Below are 15,961 nucleotides of genomic sequence, written 5' to 3'. Positions count from 1 at the left end.
GTCCTCTCCAAGTCCTTTTGCTGGGAAGGAAGCCTGGGAGGCAGAGTCTGTCCTTCAGATGCACTCCTACAAAATGGGATCATCCCTGTATTCCTTATATCTTTCACATCTACACGTTATAGTTTGGGTTTTACTCAGTTAAAAACATGCCCCTAAAAAACCAATTGTTCACTACGGTTTTCTTAAATTGAGGTTAGAGTTTCAATCAGTATCTCTGGAGCTTTCAAGAATAGAAGTAACCAATGTATATGCACTGTAATGCATATTTTTAGCAATATGGATGGATTATGAGAGACATAAAAGCCAAACATTATGAATGTCCTCATGAAATGAACATTTTAATAAAAAGGCCTGAGAAAGAATCACATTATAAATCTTTTTGGATTAGTCATTGCCTCTTGCAACCATCACTCCATACTTAACTATGGTGCTATCCAATACGCATGCACTGTGGCAAGACTTGACCCATTACCTTATTAAAAAGCAGTTCCTAAAGGGGGCTGTGAACACTTACTCTCCATTGTGGTTAAAGTTGTCATACTGCAGAAAAAGGGAAGCATAAATGGTCTCAGTCAGCAGAGAATAGATCGCAATCATGATGAGAAGTACTGCCAGCTTCAGGACAGAGTTGAGACGGAGAAAGACTGCACAAGTCACCATTGCCAGCACACCAGTGAAGACAAAATACTGAATAGAAAACAGCACTGGTTACTTTCAGTGATCAGTGACTACATGTTAATTCCATAAGTATCTACATAAATGATCAAGTGATCAGAAGTATAAAAAAACCTGCTCTGGATTTCAGTGCTCAGCTGTCTTCTTAGCGTATAGGGCACTTTGAAAATCAGGGTTTTGCTAGAATAGAATGTGAAATTACAAATTCTCTATTTTGCATGACACTTCCATGTTAGCGGAAATTCTCCACTGTGCCTTTATGGTATTTTCATTGCATTAGAAGGGAAAGGGCATCCTGTATAGTTAAAAGAAGAAAGGGAGAGATGCTGCATGTAGTATTTTGCTAATGAAAAGTCAACTGAGAGAAAATAATTTACATTCTTTTGGATTCTGAACTTCTGCCAGACCCACATTAATCAGGATAGGAGAATCATATTCCTGCTTTAATCCTTTTCCCATGCTATTTGAAGAAAGGATAAAGCCACAGGTTTGGGTGGTTTGGGGTTTTGTTTGGTTTTTTTTGTTTTTTTTTTGTATTTTTATTTTTAATATTGCAGGTCTTGTTTAGTTACATAACTCTCTTAAAAGGTGGTGCCTGGAAATTTTATTCATATCTCATTTTCTAACCTCTTCATTGTCTCATTTTTCTCAATGATTAGTCATCCGTCAAATGCAATCCATGCAGCTGATACCGGATATAGAGAGACAATCATGGCCGTGAGCTGTTCAGATTTAAAATAGCAACATCAACACCCACAGTCCAAATGTAGTTTAAATTAACTCCTTTCATACAGCTTTAGGAGAGATAGCATTCATTTTCCTAAGTAGAGTTTTTCTTTAGTACAGTTCCTCTGTAGGAAAGTCTCGATCCCTGCAATTTGCAGCATACTCCTGGCAGTATCTTGACACTGCCATATGACTTTCTAAGCAACACACTTTTTTTATCTACACATGACCAAACCATTGACTTTTTTGCCTCCTTGCTCATCATAGAGAGGATTTTTTTTTCTCCAAATGCAAATTTAAAATAACTACAGCAGAATGATTGCTGGTTTTGCTGTGTAAGCTCCATTAGCTTCATATGAATAAAGTAGTGTGGTTTTTTGCACTAGGTTCATTGAATCATTGCTGGATGTGTTTCCAACTTAAAGGTTCTGTATGAAGCTTAAAGGTTGAAACTTGGTTGTAATGCCCCATTAGACCATAAGATTAATTCCTTCTGTAACCCGCCTCTGATTTTTCTATTAGCATATAGATAGAGGCAAAGGTTCAGCTTCACAATGCTGTTGGGGCACCTGATTCCACCACCAGTACACAGGTCACTGACTCCAGGCAGTGGCTGCCATGTAACCTTTGTGGATCCATGCCTCAGATTCAAAAGTACCCTCAGAAATACCTCAGGATAGGAACAGATGTCTGTAAAAGATGCAGATGAATTGAACGTCTGGTTCTTCAGGGCTACCGGTTTGTCAAAATCACACCATAGCTGTGAAGAAAGAAAACAAAATCAGGACTATATTGTGCACTGGTGACTAAGAGCTTGTGTGTCTGGCTGGCTGGGTTCAAGGATGGAGCTGGCTGACCTGCTGCTCTCCATGCCAGCTCCCCAACTGGCACAAAGGACTAATTGGACAGGAGGAAGACATATTGTGGAGATGAAATGGAAAAGGGGAAGCTATGCATGCTACAGACATTCAACATCTGAGTAGCCTTCCTACACTCTTGTTGCCAAAGGGGAAAGATAAGCTCCTCTGGGAGTTTCAGAGGACTGATGTTGGACTCTTAAGAATTACCCTCTCAAAATGTTTATATTTTGCTATAAACTGTAGAGAAAATTATTAAATTGGGAGCATAAAATCAGACTGCGTGTGTGCACTTGTTTGCAAGCACTTTTCTTCTGCTACGTTGCTATGAACAGTGTTATCCTTCTAGATGTGGGACAAAATCCCATGGCATCATGCAAAATTGGCTTGTGCCAAACATAATGTGGGCCCAGAACTGCAACTCTGATGCCTAGAATGGAAGGGAATGAAAATTCATTCATGATATAATGGTTTTGAGAATGTAATACTGCCTTTTGCTGTTATGACCTGCATTCATTTTAATGGTATTTCAAACCAAGTGTATTAAATATAAACAAAACAGCAGTGTTGAGTTGCAATACATCATGGTCTTAGAACACAGAAAAAAATCGTTACTGGTTTCATATTTTGACAGTTAAAGCAGATGGAGTCTCTTGTTACATATATTAATCCAATCTGAATGTTTATACTAGGTCATTTCATCAACCTGGTACGTACAAGCTAGTTCCCCTGTCTGTCTTTCCAACAGAGTTAGGGAGTTTGTTTAATGAGGCCCGATTTTTTATAATTAAATTCTAATGAATTTCGAACTTGGAACTTTCTTGTTTGTTCTTTCAGCAATTCATCTCTGCAATGCAGCAACATTATCTAGGTTCTCTGTGCAGCCCTCCGTGACAAGAGATAGTTAATGGTACCTTCTGAAAGTTTATGAGGTGTACAGCACCCCTGTGCAGGGCAGAGTGCCATGAGAACCACTCTGAGTGTCTTTTTAAAAGACCTTCAGGATCAGAAACTGTATTCTAATTTTATAACGGTAAGAATGCACTTGATGTAAAGAACCACAAGACTCATTTGTGGCACTTGTGGAACCAAAGCCTTATGGCTCTTGTTAAAAGGTATCTGAGTCTTAGTCCCCTCCAACTGGGTGCATTTGAACTCAGTGGATGCGTATCGCATTCTGTTCTTAAATTCATGCGGGTCCCTCCTGAGCAAACTATTATTATGGCAGAATTTTGACATTTGAAATAATGAGGTTGCATTAATGTTGTCATTTCCTGTAGAGGTCAGGACTCAATTATTTAAGTCATTGCCATTCTAAATATATGACAATAAATATAACTGTTTACTGCTTTATAGAAACCTACTGGGATGACACTAAAAAGAATTATATTTCTTTTGACTGTTTTTGGATTAGCCATCCCACAAGATTGCAGTGCACACAATCTTAAAAATTAATCCACAACAAGTCTGGGGAAGATCTTGTTATCATCATATCCATAGCAAATTGCGTATGGATAGCCCGTTAGAGATCTTGTTTCAAGAGCAAGATTAATTCTACCAAAATCTTTCCTGACAGATATTTGTTAAACATCATTTAAAAAAATCTAAATTCTGCAACAGTCCTTAGTGATCTATACTTTAACGTAACACTGTCCTTATCTTCAGGAAATTTTCAGCCCTATTGAACTTCCTGTCATTTACTGTATTTATATTTTTTTCTGTAAGGATAGAAATCAGTGGCTGCATTCTTCTTTCTGCGACTAACTCTTCTATCAGCGACTGCATGGTATCACTAAAAAACCCAGACAGATGCTGAGTCCTCACATATCGGCAACTTGAATTCATTCATGGAAGAATGACAGCAATAGAGCATAATAAATTCTCATATCTGTTAGCGAAAGATGAGGCAAACCCTTGAAGTATCAGACTTCAACATACTTACTCCAGTGGCACAATCATCATTATTATTAATTATTACAGGATAATTATTTTTGCTGTTCTGGTGTTGTAGTTGCTATTGTTATTACTGTCACTAAACACTTTCCTGTTTTCATCTAGAAGGAAATAAATATTTGCAAAGAATGAAGTTCAGGTGAAAAAGCACTGCTACATTCATAGCCAAAAGGTGCCCTACGAGAGGAAAAAGTGATGCAAATGTTACTTTTAATCTGTGTGAGATATTTACCTTCTTCTTGGCTCAGGCTTCAACACCTGCCAGCTTATTTGACATGATAATCTGCCTAATTCATGCAAAGCTGTCTCAAATTTCTGAAGACATCAGGATAATCAGGGCTGTATGGTATTTGCATACAAGACCCCACTTTTTTACCCTGTGACATTGTGTAGAGCCAGGCCCACAGTATTGCATGACCACTTTTTTTATCTAACCAAAGCTGCTAAGCAAAGTTTGGTACATGCCTTTCCTCACAGATATGCTGATAAACTTTACTTTAGATTTGTCACACTTTAGAATCTTAGTGGAGATGTGTAAATTAGGAGCCAAATCAGACTAAACTTGCTGTGTGGGCAGTGGAGAGAGAAAAATCTCTTTATTGGGACCAGCATGATCAAAAGAAATCTTTGGGCATGCCTGTTTTTCTGCACTGACTATAAAGCAAGCTGAGAAAGCCTATGCCCATGGTTTGGTAAGGTGAATCTAGGCCAAAAGGGTTTGTCAAACTACTAAATAAGCAAGGCAAAATATGTTTAGAATTTATGCTTTTTATCTTCTTTTCACATGCTGTGGTTACTGGCTCAGCTTGACTTGCTCTGTCCTTTCTTTGAAGGTATTTTCTGGGTTCGTTGACACTTATCATTTTTTTAGTAATTTAATTAATGGGAGAACTGTGAGACGAGGAATTTAATATCTATAAGGATTACGTGGATCAACAGTCTTTAAGAAAGTATATCAGCATGTCAGAAAATTACAAATGGTCCTCAAAGGGTGGATACATCGAACAGAAAGTAGCAAAAGGGTTTTAAAAATAGATGATACTCACGAGGGAGAAATAATCAGATATTTCAGAAATACGTAGTATAAGCAACAGATTGAATTTCCTGAAGCTGTGGTACTTTGCCTTTTTTAATATTTAAATCATATCTGGCTTATAAACACATTAGTTAGCAAGTCCTGTGGCAAGCTTAATAATTCATAAATCATCTTTTCCTGTATAATATTTCCTGGTTCCCTATAAGCTTACAATATTGATGATAGCTCCAAGAAAATTAATCAGAATGGATGCAAATATAATGACATTCCTGGCCAGGTAGGTCTCATTAATCCAGCAGCAAGTTTTCCGGAGCATTAAGGGTAAACATTTGTAATCCTCTGCTGTAGTGATTAGCACAAGAGCGGAGTGCAGCATAATCAGAATAGAAAACTGAATAACCATTGGTATCACCCTGGGAAGAAAAAAAAAAAGAGAACTCAGCATTAAACCTCAATACAATACCACTGCTAATAAAAATAAATGTGTAAACAGTTAAGACCAGGAGAAATGAGTTGTTATAAATCTGAGACAATTAGTCCAGGAAAAAAAACAGAGAAAACAAAGATTTGTTCATGTTCCATAGGTCTGCTATTGCTTTGCATGATTTCTTGCTGAGAAACTGCTGTTGAAGAAGTAAGCCAGGGAATTCACTGTCAGTGCCTCTATCTGTCTAGATAGAGTCTGAGTGGCAGGCATGTCCTTTCTTTTGGGACTCAGTTGTCCCTTAAGTTTATTTCAGAGCAAATCTATTCAGCCTGTAGGATCCTGATGCCACTTCTGCATAAGATGGTTCCCACTCTAGTAGACTAGTTTGGGGGCAGTTTAGTACAGTGTTATTTTGCATACAAGACATCACAGGTGTCTTAAACTCACACTATATTGAGGGTCATAGACTCTAAGGTGAGTACAATAATGCAGCCTAATTTCTGGTGTAAGTCAGGATATAGTAATTACAGAAATGCAAGATTCCCCTCATTTTAGTTAGTAGTGGGTCAACTGCAGCTAAGAATCTCACTGGTTTCTAAAAAAGCAAAAGCATTACTGTTTTCATGGAAGCCCTTTAAAATATAAAGCAGATGAAAAGGTGTTCTATGATACAAACATGTTTAAATAAAACATGTTGTTTGGCATAGCCTATAAACTTTGTTCTTGCAAATGTGATCCTTAATCAAGTACTGTTAAGATCATACACAGAATAGACAGCTCAATTCCTTTGAATAAACTGTTAAAAGCCATAATTTCTTCTAGTCCAACTTTCATTATAGTTTTCTAAATTTATTCCTTTTTCTTGCTTAAATCTGGGAACTGAAGTCAATTAAGTAACTGAGAAGGTTCATAAAGGCAGTAAATTGTTTACTTTGCTGAGAAGAAAGCACCCGGCACTTCACAAGTCAAGTTTTTTGTCCCCATTTGTGTCTATCATTGTCCTTCTGTGTCTCTTTTCGCAAAGATCAAACCCATGCAAAATAAAAGTAACTCCACTGCTCCTGCAAACCTCTCCCCTCTTCCCTCTGCTTTCCCATTGCCTTTTTGCTATAAGGAGAATGATTAAACTTGAGGCTTTGAATTAAGTAATTAAATTTTCTCATAACCTAGTTGTACATGTGCCAGTACACTACAGTGATTTAATCATAATGTCTCACAGAAAAAATTTCTTTGAAAGTGGACTATCAGGGTGCTCCAGGCAGACTTCTGCACTTGCAGGTGCCTGAATGGAGGCAAGCTCTACCCTGCTCATTAAGCCTTCTGTGAACATATGTTTTGTCTTATTGAAAACATGGTTTCAGATTTTGCTACACATCACCTATCCTTCTTATCTTTGGGTAGGGCACAATGCTATTTGTATATTTGAGCCCTACAGCAAGACAAATTTAAGGGTGTCAGTTGGAAATAGAAATGAAAACAACATAGCTTTTTTTTTTCCCTCATTTTTAGTAGGTCAGCCAGATCCACTCCCTGAATCTCAGTGGACTATTTCTCAATCTAACTGAAATTCTCCTCAATTCCAGGCTATTCAGATTTGGCTTTAGAAGAGCAAATTCTAAACTCATACAGATCTTAATTCAAATATGTGGTTTGAGCCTATTAACTAAAGCTTTCGCTCTAAAAAATTTCACCATAAGCTAATAGGTATTTAATCAAAGCGAAGAGGAAACCACACTGAGATAATGGCAGGAGAGGATATATGGACATAGCAGGAGAAGCTTGAGAATCAGTCTGTGAGGGAACTGCCATTCCTTAGCTCTGGCCATATTTGTAGCTGATGGACAGAGTCCAAAATATTTGCACTAAGGAGACACCAAAGATGCACTGGGTAGTTTATAAGAAAACTCTAAGTACATCTTCCTCACAGTACTCATGTTTGTAGAAAATACCTTGAGAAAACAGGATAAATGAAAATGATTATGTTCAAAAGGAAATATGGGGTTTTTTTGAAAAAATTAGGCATAAGTCAGGGTATATGTGGGAAAATGTTGGTCACGTTGAGGGAAAAGCCATAAATAACATATGAGGTACCGGTGTCAAACTGAAAGAGATTTAATTGCAAAACTGTACTTCCGTATGCTTTAGCACGCTTAATTTTAAATATTATCTTTCACAAGAATGTTCTGATTTTTAATGCCTTAATTCATCTGTGATGATAGAGATTCATACACATTAAATCTGATTGTGTTTTAAAAACAGTATTTGCATAAACACTATTCCTTTCTGATCATCCAAACAGACTTGCTGGCACAATGACTCCTTTAAAGTATCAGGACAGAATAACATACAATTTACTTCAAACTTTCTTGTCTATCACCTACTAAAATTAATCAAGCTAACACAGAGGTATGATCAAGGTATAAGATTTTGAAAACAGCATGCAAGCCTCAGAATAATTTACTGTAATTCAGCTATGTCTTATATGTACAGCTTCTACTCTCAGAACCTCAAAATTAATGAGACTTGCAGTGTAGGAGTCCAGAAAAGAAAATGAGTTAAACAGATAACAAACAGAAAATGAGGCTGTAGTTAGCAGAGTTTTTCTTTTGGAACATGTCTGAACTTCTATGAGTAAGATATATATGCATAAGATGGTATTTTTTTGTAGTACCAAATTATATTACAAAACATTTTGAAAGAAAATGTGAAAAATATCAAAATGGAAGTTCCGTTCTCTAATGAAATGAAATAAGATGAATTACGCATTAACTTCCCTTGAAATCTTCCATGTGGTAATATTAGCTTTGACACTGTTCTAATGATGTACCATTGGTATGAAATGTTATATTACACTTGGGTCAGCCTTTCACTCCAACAAGCTTTGTCAGAGTTTTGTGTGTGACTTGAATACTGGACACAGTGGAGCTTCCCAAAAAAGTCCCATCCTCTCCAGCGACCTCACCCAGAAGTAAAGCTTGCTTTTGAAAGAAGAAACAATGTGGCCAGTAAAAACAGACTGTATTATGAAGGGAAGAGTGAACAATGAGGAAACAAAGACTGGAGCAGGAGACACAGATTTCATCCTGTGTGCCTAAAAGTTTTGTGGGAAGTCTCAGAACTTGCTGAATGAAAGTCCCAAGGCTACCAAGTAGAGGCACAATAAACAATGCCTTGAGAGCAGCTTCTCTCTGTGAAAATACACAGAAAGCCAAGGAGAGACAGTCAATAAAGGCAGGCAAAAGTTGGACATTATGTTCATGGAGAACTAGTCAAGGGAGTCAAGAAGGCTCTTCAAGAAAGCTGTGTAGTTTAGGATACAATTCATCTCACTGCACAGCAGTCTCTTAGATTTATTCAGGTCCGCTGATTGACCCGTTCTCTAGTGGCTATACTTAGAACCTAGGGTACAGACACTGACAGTTAGTTATGTGAGATGAATTCCTTGTTTCCCACACTACAGCAGTATTCTGCAATAGCCTTCTTGCTTTCCAAAGCCAAATGACTGAGATCCTCTTTGGAACTGATAGTTTCTATCTATATCTCAGATATATATATAGACAGTCTATATATGCAGATGTAGCCTACTAATTCTGCAGACCTAGCATGATCCAGCTCTAAATGAAACTAAATTAAGGCTGTCAAAAAGATTAGGGTCAAGCCTCATGAGGTCAGACCTGAGGACACTAAACGTGAGTTCTTATTTTGGATTGCCAAACTCTACATGTAAGACCAAGTGCTGTTGAATTAAGGTACTATAAAGGGAGCATCTAGGGACCTAAGTCTGGGATATGAATCCAAAATGCAACGTAATCTGCTTAGGTGCCTGAGAAACCATGGCCTTGTATTTGTTCATAATAAATATATAGGCTACAAAAATTCTTCCACTGTAGCTGCTCAGTTGAACATTGATGTGTTTGTCTCTTGTCTAAGACTGCTTGAGATAAAAACAAAACTGAAGTCTGCACACCTATGACCTCCTAGAGGATCAATCCAGTATCTGTGCTAAGATTTTGTTGGCAGCATGCTGATAGGAACAAGTACAGCAGAAGACGTAGCCAAGGTTAGAGGGATAGGAACAAAGAGCCATAATATTCCTCTGTCCATGAACTTCTCCCAGAACTAGGACACCTGGGTTGGAGCCCCTCTTCATCCAAGAAGAGATTCAAGACCAAGTGCTTTTCTTTCTAGGGGTTGCCTTACTGTCAAGATCAAATGAAGTTTTAAATGGAGCTTTTGCCTTCCCTCTTCTTTGTGTACAGTCACAAATCAAGAGTTGAACCAGAAGGAAAACTTATGCAAAACAGACGATGCAGATGTTTAAATGAACAACGGTTTGAAACCTGGTTTTCTCCCCTCACAGGAATAACCCAGTGAAAAACTAACAGAAATAAGAGTAGTTCAGCAGTCTGCTCTAGTATGATCTATTGCCCATGTGAGCATATAGAAAGTTCATTGCAGGAAATTAATCAAACTCCCAGGCCTCTCAGATGGAGAAGATGAATCACTGCAAGGTTGGCAATGTAACTTAATGGCTTCATAGAGGATAATTACAGCAGAAATATGGCATTAATTTATGTCAGAGTAATTTCCCCAACTCAATATTTCAAAGAATGAAAACTATTGCAAAGATTTTTAAATTCAGTGGTGTGCCTGCCCTGTCAGGCAAAAGTATGAATGGATCAAATATTTATCCTACGGGAGACAGATATAAACTGAGATAAAATTCTGAAACTCCGATACACAGTAGATGCAACAATAGAAAGATGATTCCCTTCTTTAACACACAAAGACAACCTATGTGAGAAAATCCCTGAAGATCCTTAGTAAGATATGTTTTATGAAGATTTGAATAATGTTTTCTTTCACCGAACTTCTAGAAATCCCCAAAAGACTCAGCTCAGAAAAATATTCAAACATGTACTTAAACAAACACAAAATTCCATCCTTGTTCAGCAGAGCTCTGAAGCATTCATTGAAAGACACTTAAGTGTGGTGTTAGGAAATGGGTAAGTCACCACGAGGAGTGTGAACTATAGTTTGGTAATTGTTCCATGGAAATGATGTCCATGCTTTTCCACTGTAGTAGTTTACTTCTCTGATATCTACAGGAGGTATAACAGATGAGCATGAAGTTATCTCCAAGACTCTCTGAATCCAAATCCTGCCTAACTTTGTGATAGCATGTTCATGTGCTCATACCTTGATTTGTTTTTAGAACTGGAATTTAGGAAATCTGAACTTCCAGATTATTTCCTCATTCAATACATTTAAGCATATTCAAGCCCTCTCACTCAAAACCCCTCATCCTGTTATTTTAGGGTTGCTCAGCTGTTGACCTCCGCTCATTTAACAGGCATGTTTTTTAAGACTGAAACACATTTTTTGAAGCAGAGTATCAGAACTTGAAAAATGAAGACCAAAATGTCCCTTCTCAAATCTTGACTGTGATCTGCAGTTCCTCAAAGAACATACGAACTTCCATGAAGCATCCATGTGGCTCCAAATCTTCTCTCACAAAAGGGATAGTGGTAAATATCCTTTCCCTAAATATCTTCCCAGGTTCCAGCAATCAACCTTTAAGGGCACTCTTGAGGCCAAGGTTCCATACTTTCGTTTAAAAACCTCTGCTGATCTTATCTTGTAAGAATTTATCTAATCTTTATTTGAACGTATTTATATTTACAGCCTCTTTAACATTCAGTGACAAAAAAGTCCCCAGAGCATTTCTGAAGTGCGGGGGAAAACACAAGACTACTGTGCAAGACGGGAAACCAAGAAGTGAGACAGCTGCAGGCAATGTGCTTATATGACTCCTTCTCCCCTAATTGCAATGGCACTAGACACCCCCATGAGAATTAATAGAGATGAATCTGTGCAGATAGGAAAAAAGCCATGGGTTTTTTTGCTGGTATAGCAGTGATTGATATAGCAGCAGAAATCTTTTTGGAAAACAGGTTCCATTAATAAGAACCATAAATCTTCTTCCACATACTAAGAAAACAGTAAAAAGAACACTACCAGAAGTGAAGAATTTTGGATGTGCATTGGGAGAAGAACTTTAAAGAAGCAAACAAACTTATTAGTACTAGAGCAATGTAGCACATAAAGAACAGCAGAAGGTCAGGTACTACTCTGGGTACTTTCCCAGCTGAGAACTACAAAATCCATGGAACACCACTGCTACAGAGTGCCATTGCCTGCCTGCTTCTAACCACCATTTTGGTATTCTCAGACATAAATGTGGTGAGCCAGGTCTTCCAGAGATGATCCAGGAAATATTGCCGCATGACTGTAACACAGTAAATGTCTTATTTCTTATACAAATACGGTATTTTCAAGGTTATTCTACAGGCATCCATAAGTTAAGGTTCATCTCAGTGTTAGAAACCACCTGAGAACTATGTTCATCTGGGCATTTCCATTTTAACACTTGCTCTGCCAAAGACCAAATGGGACCAGGGGCATGTTTTAGTGGCAGTCATGTGCTGCTGGCTCTGCTATGATGCTAGAAAACCGACCTTAGTCCTTGTACACACTCTTGTGTTCTCGCTATTAAATAGCAGACAAAAATGCTAATTGATGGGTTTGACTGTGTGAAACATGTGGACACAGAAGTCTCAGATATGTCACATTTTCATCACCTTGATAGGAAGTTGTTGCATGGCCAGCCTCAGATAAAAGCAGAAGTGAGAAAAGATCTACCAGACCACCTCCTTCCTTCTTCTTCATGGCACAAGATTGCTTTCCCCAGCTGGGTAACACATATCATCAGCAACAAAACACAGCAGTACAATTTTCTTATGTAGCACGTAATAAACAAAACCAAAATAATCACTGATTCCCAAGGTGATTACCAGTCACTTAGCAAAGAGGCAGTTTTGTAAGTCTGGATCATGTTTTACTTCAACACTGCAACCAGCAGGCCATATTTTGTTAAACTTTTGTAATCCAAAGTTCCCACTTATGTCAGTGGGAGTTCTGCTTAAAAACATAATGACATAATGTCAGTAGATGTTACTGTCTCACATGAAAACATGTAGCTGCAGATAACGTGATACAAAAGTAATTAATATCGGGGAAAAAAGTGATTTTATTGGTTCATTCCACATCACTCCTAGAAATGTTATCCCGCTGTTTCCCCACGAGCACTTTCAGATATATAGAGATATATTTCTGTATTTACCTGGAAGAGGGAAGTAAGCTTTGGATAGCGGTGATAAATACAAGAACAATAAAGGCGCACACCAAGTTTGATTTGAATACTTCATCCCGCATTTGTGAATACTGGAATAAAAAAAAAAAAAAGTAAATTAGCTGTTAACCCGTGTAGTAGTTTCATAAAGACTGATGCATATAGGAGACGTCGGGGAAATTAGCAGGAAGAGCTAATATATCGATAAACCTGAACTTGTTTTTAGAAATGAAACACAACAAATAAATCATTAATAAGCTGGTAAAACACTTTATCCAAGAGAGCAAAACTCTGTAATTTGCAATACAAAGTTGTTTTACTTGGTTGCCTCTCTTACAAAATTATTTGCTTTAAAAATTTCCAGGCAGATACTAGGGGCTTGTGTTGCTGAGCTGAATACTAAATACTTAGTAGCTTAACCAGAGGAACCATGGGTTTCCTCACCTGAAGGCAAACACTGAAGTCAGCTGCAGCTCTGCATGCATGATGTCACAGAGGTGTCTCCATGCTTGCCAAATTGAGGCCATTCTGTTTTCTTTTTTACTTTTATTTTTTAAGAAAAGTACATCGTTTGGGACATTCCGTGATTATTTGGGATGTGGGTCATGATCTCTGTACCCTAACTTATCCAGAGGCTGTGCAGAAACTTGGCAATATGGGCTTTCTCCAAGGAGAAAATGAAGGTAGTATTATGTAAAAGACCATTGCAGGTGTATTATTATTATGATTTATTGCAGAAATATTTTTCTACAGCATATCAAACCACTGAAAATGCTAGCAGGTTCCCCCTTTATAGGTGTTACCAAGAAAAGGAGTAATGGATACATTGGTGAATCACGGTGGATCACTTAAAGTGGAAACCTTACCCAAGTCCTCAGCTGGTATCTATCACTGCTAAGTCAGTTAAGCTCCAATTGTTTACAGCAGATGAAGATTGGTCCATGAACATATTTTTTTGTAAACCTCTTTATCCTATACTGATGCCACTAAATTTTATTCACCTAATAAAAAATCCCACAGATGCCTGCCCCAGTCATTTTTCCTTCTCTGAGCAATAGCTCTATTTTATTTAATCTTCCGCGGTTTTGGAGGTGCTGAGAGTTACGCAGAACAAAAGGAAATCAGAGTCAAAGAGACATCAGGTTTCAGAAACTTTCTCCAGCAATTTGGAAATAAAGCAAACTGCAATTATAAATGCCTAGAGAGCATTATAATAGAGAAAAATTAAAACCAATTAAGAAATGTATCAGGAACATACATTGAGAGAGTTCAGCTATGAACTACATTTTATAGCTAATCTGCTCTTGAAGGAAGATCCTATCCAGACTTAGCCTATATTTACTACATGGATCTTCAGTAGGGACTTCATCTTAGTTATAAACAGCTGGTCAAAACAGCCTCAAGCTCCTGAAATGGGAAAAAGGCTTCTCTCTTTCCTGCTCCCATTTGTTATGAGTGAGAGAGGGGGATTATTTGTTGGCACCCCTCATTTTGACTCCTCCTTTGCTGTGATTATACCCTGTGCCTGCTGTTGGCAGAAGCAGTGTCACTTTGACACGATTTTCGATAGTGCTCACAGGCAACTCCATTTTGCTGCTGGAAGCACAGAGGCATTGACCCTGATTTCATGTGCTGGAAAACAGAACTGCATTAGTCCACTTAAATAATGGACCAGGGCTTTTTTTGGTTGCAGTAGAAAAAGAACCAAAGGGAAAAAGAAAGGTACGTTCCTTGAAATATAACATGAAATTCCAACTGTTCCTTAGGGAAATTATAGCAGACTAATTGAATGAAACACAAACATGGAATTGCCTGCTGTGTTGAGCATTATGTCAAAAGGATGAATGCTGCGGTCTAATCAGTAACAATGTTGTGATAAGAAATTGTTAGCATCTCTGAGGCAGCACCAACGCTAATGATAAACGTAGCATTTCTGTAGCAGTCTACCCTTTAATGACTTGGAGAATTAATTGAAGGATAGCCTAAGCCTCAAGGCACTTCCATTAAGTATGGGGAGGCATGTAGCCAACTAGAGCTACATAGGGTGGTGGGAAGAGTCGCAATGTGACCTGCTCTGCAATGAAAACCTTAGCTGCAACATCCCACAGACCTACCTGCGCTGGCATGACGTGCTGATGGCGTAGCGAAGGCTCGCCCTGCTTCCCACGGGACTCGAGCCATTTGCCGGCGCTGTTGCGGGAGCCAGCGAGCTGAAACTGAGCTTGCGTAAGAAAGGGCAGGTTTTTTCTGCCAAGTAACACTGCTTATTCCCCACCTCTCCTCTCTTTTCCCAGGGCTCTTTGAAAGGGGAGTACCGGTAATACAACAGGCTTTATATGTTCACCTAGAGAAAGTGTTTGTGTACTGGGGAGGAGGGGGTTTGGTTTTATCCCCACTGCTGCTCTTTGACTTTGGTAGGACCTTATGGATGAAAAGAGAGACCATGTTTGTTTGTTTTTTTTTCTTCAATGGTGTTTGTGCCATTGGAAAAGCTTCTGCAGTACAGGGGAGTGGCAGAATATGTATCAGGAAGCCCAAGGCAGAAGAGATGGATGAACTCCTGAGAAGACCAAAGAGTAGACACAGATCCAGTTGTTGACCAATGACAGCAAAGAAGATGCTGAACAGGCCCAGAGTTTGCCAAGTGTTTCTTACAGACCTTCGTGCCAATGGAAGTTTCTGGGTTGAAGGAAAGAGGCAAGGCCCATGTCTGCAAGGATGCAGCATGCAGGAAGGGCAAAGTTTGTTTCCTACTAATATAATTTCTATTAATCTAACTTATCAGAAATTCTGAAGCAGAACCTCAGGTATTTAGGCCCAATATTTGGCCTAAGAAAACCTGTACTATGAAATTCAAAGCCCTTTTGATATTTTAAGTGTGCTTACCTCACAGAAAATATGTAGACACTTCACCTCTAAGCCCAGTCTGATTTATGATCCCAATACAAATATGCAGGAAGACATAGAATATCTTTATATGAATCTTTGCATTGGAAACTTTCCTTAACAAAAACCCTACCAGCATGTAAAATTCCCTGCCCTGTTACTATGCTTTAGCCTGTACAAAAGTACATGGTACTGATATTTCCAAGTCA

The 15,961-nt window shown here is 38.3% G+C and overlaps 1 protein-coding gene across 1 annotated transcript in view; it reads right to left on the bottom strand.

The window, feature by feature from the left end:
• The window catches only part of ADCY8 (adenylate cyclase 8 (brain)), a 131,872-nt gene that overhangs the window by 23,302 nt on the left and 92,609 nt on the right, over positions 1-15,961 (bottom strand). Inside the window, 4 exon segments of the mRNA XM_010576916.1 lie at positions 509-687; positions 2,072-2,161; positions 5,459-5,660; positions 12,858-12,958. Of these exon segments, the coding sequence (XP_010575218.1) occupies positions 509-687; positions 2,072-2,161; positions 5,459-5,660; positions 12,858-12,958 (572 nt within the window).

This window comes from Haliaeetus leucocephalus, unplaced genomic scaffold (assembly GCF_000737465.1).
Source record: "Haliaeetus leucocephalus isolate CR32 unplaced genomic scaffold, Haliaeetus_leucocephalus-4.0 Scaffold555, whole genome shotgun sequence".
In the NCBI taxonomy this organism is placed as follows: Eukaryota; Metazoa; Chordata; class Aves; order Accipitriformes; family Accipitridae; genus Haliaeetus; species Haliaeetus leucocephalus.
This window is presented reverse-complemented; position numbering and strand designations above follow the sequence as displayed.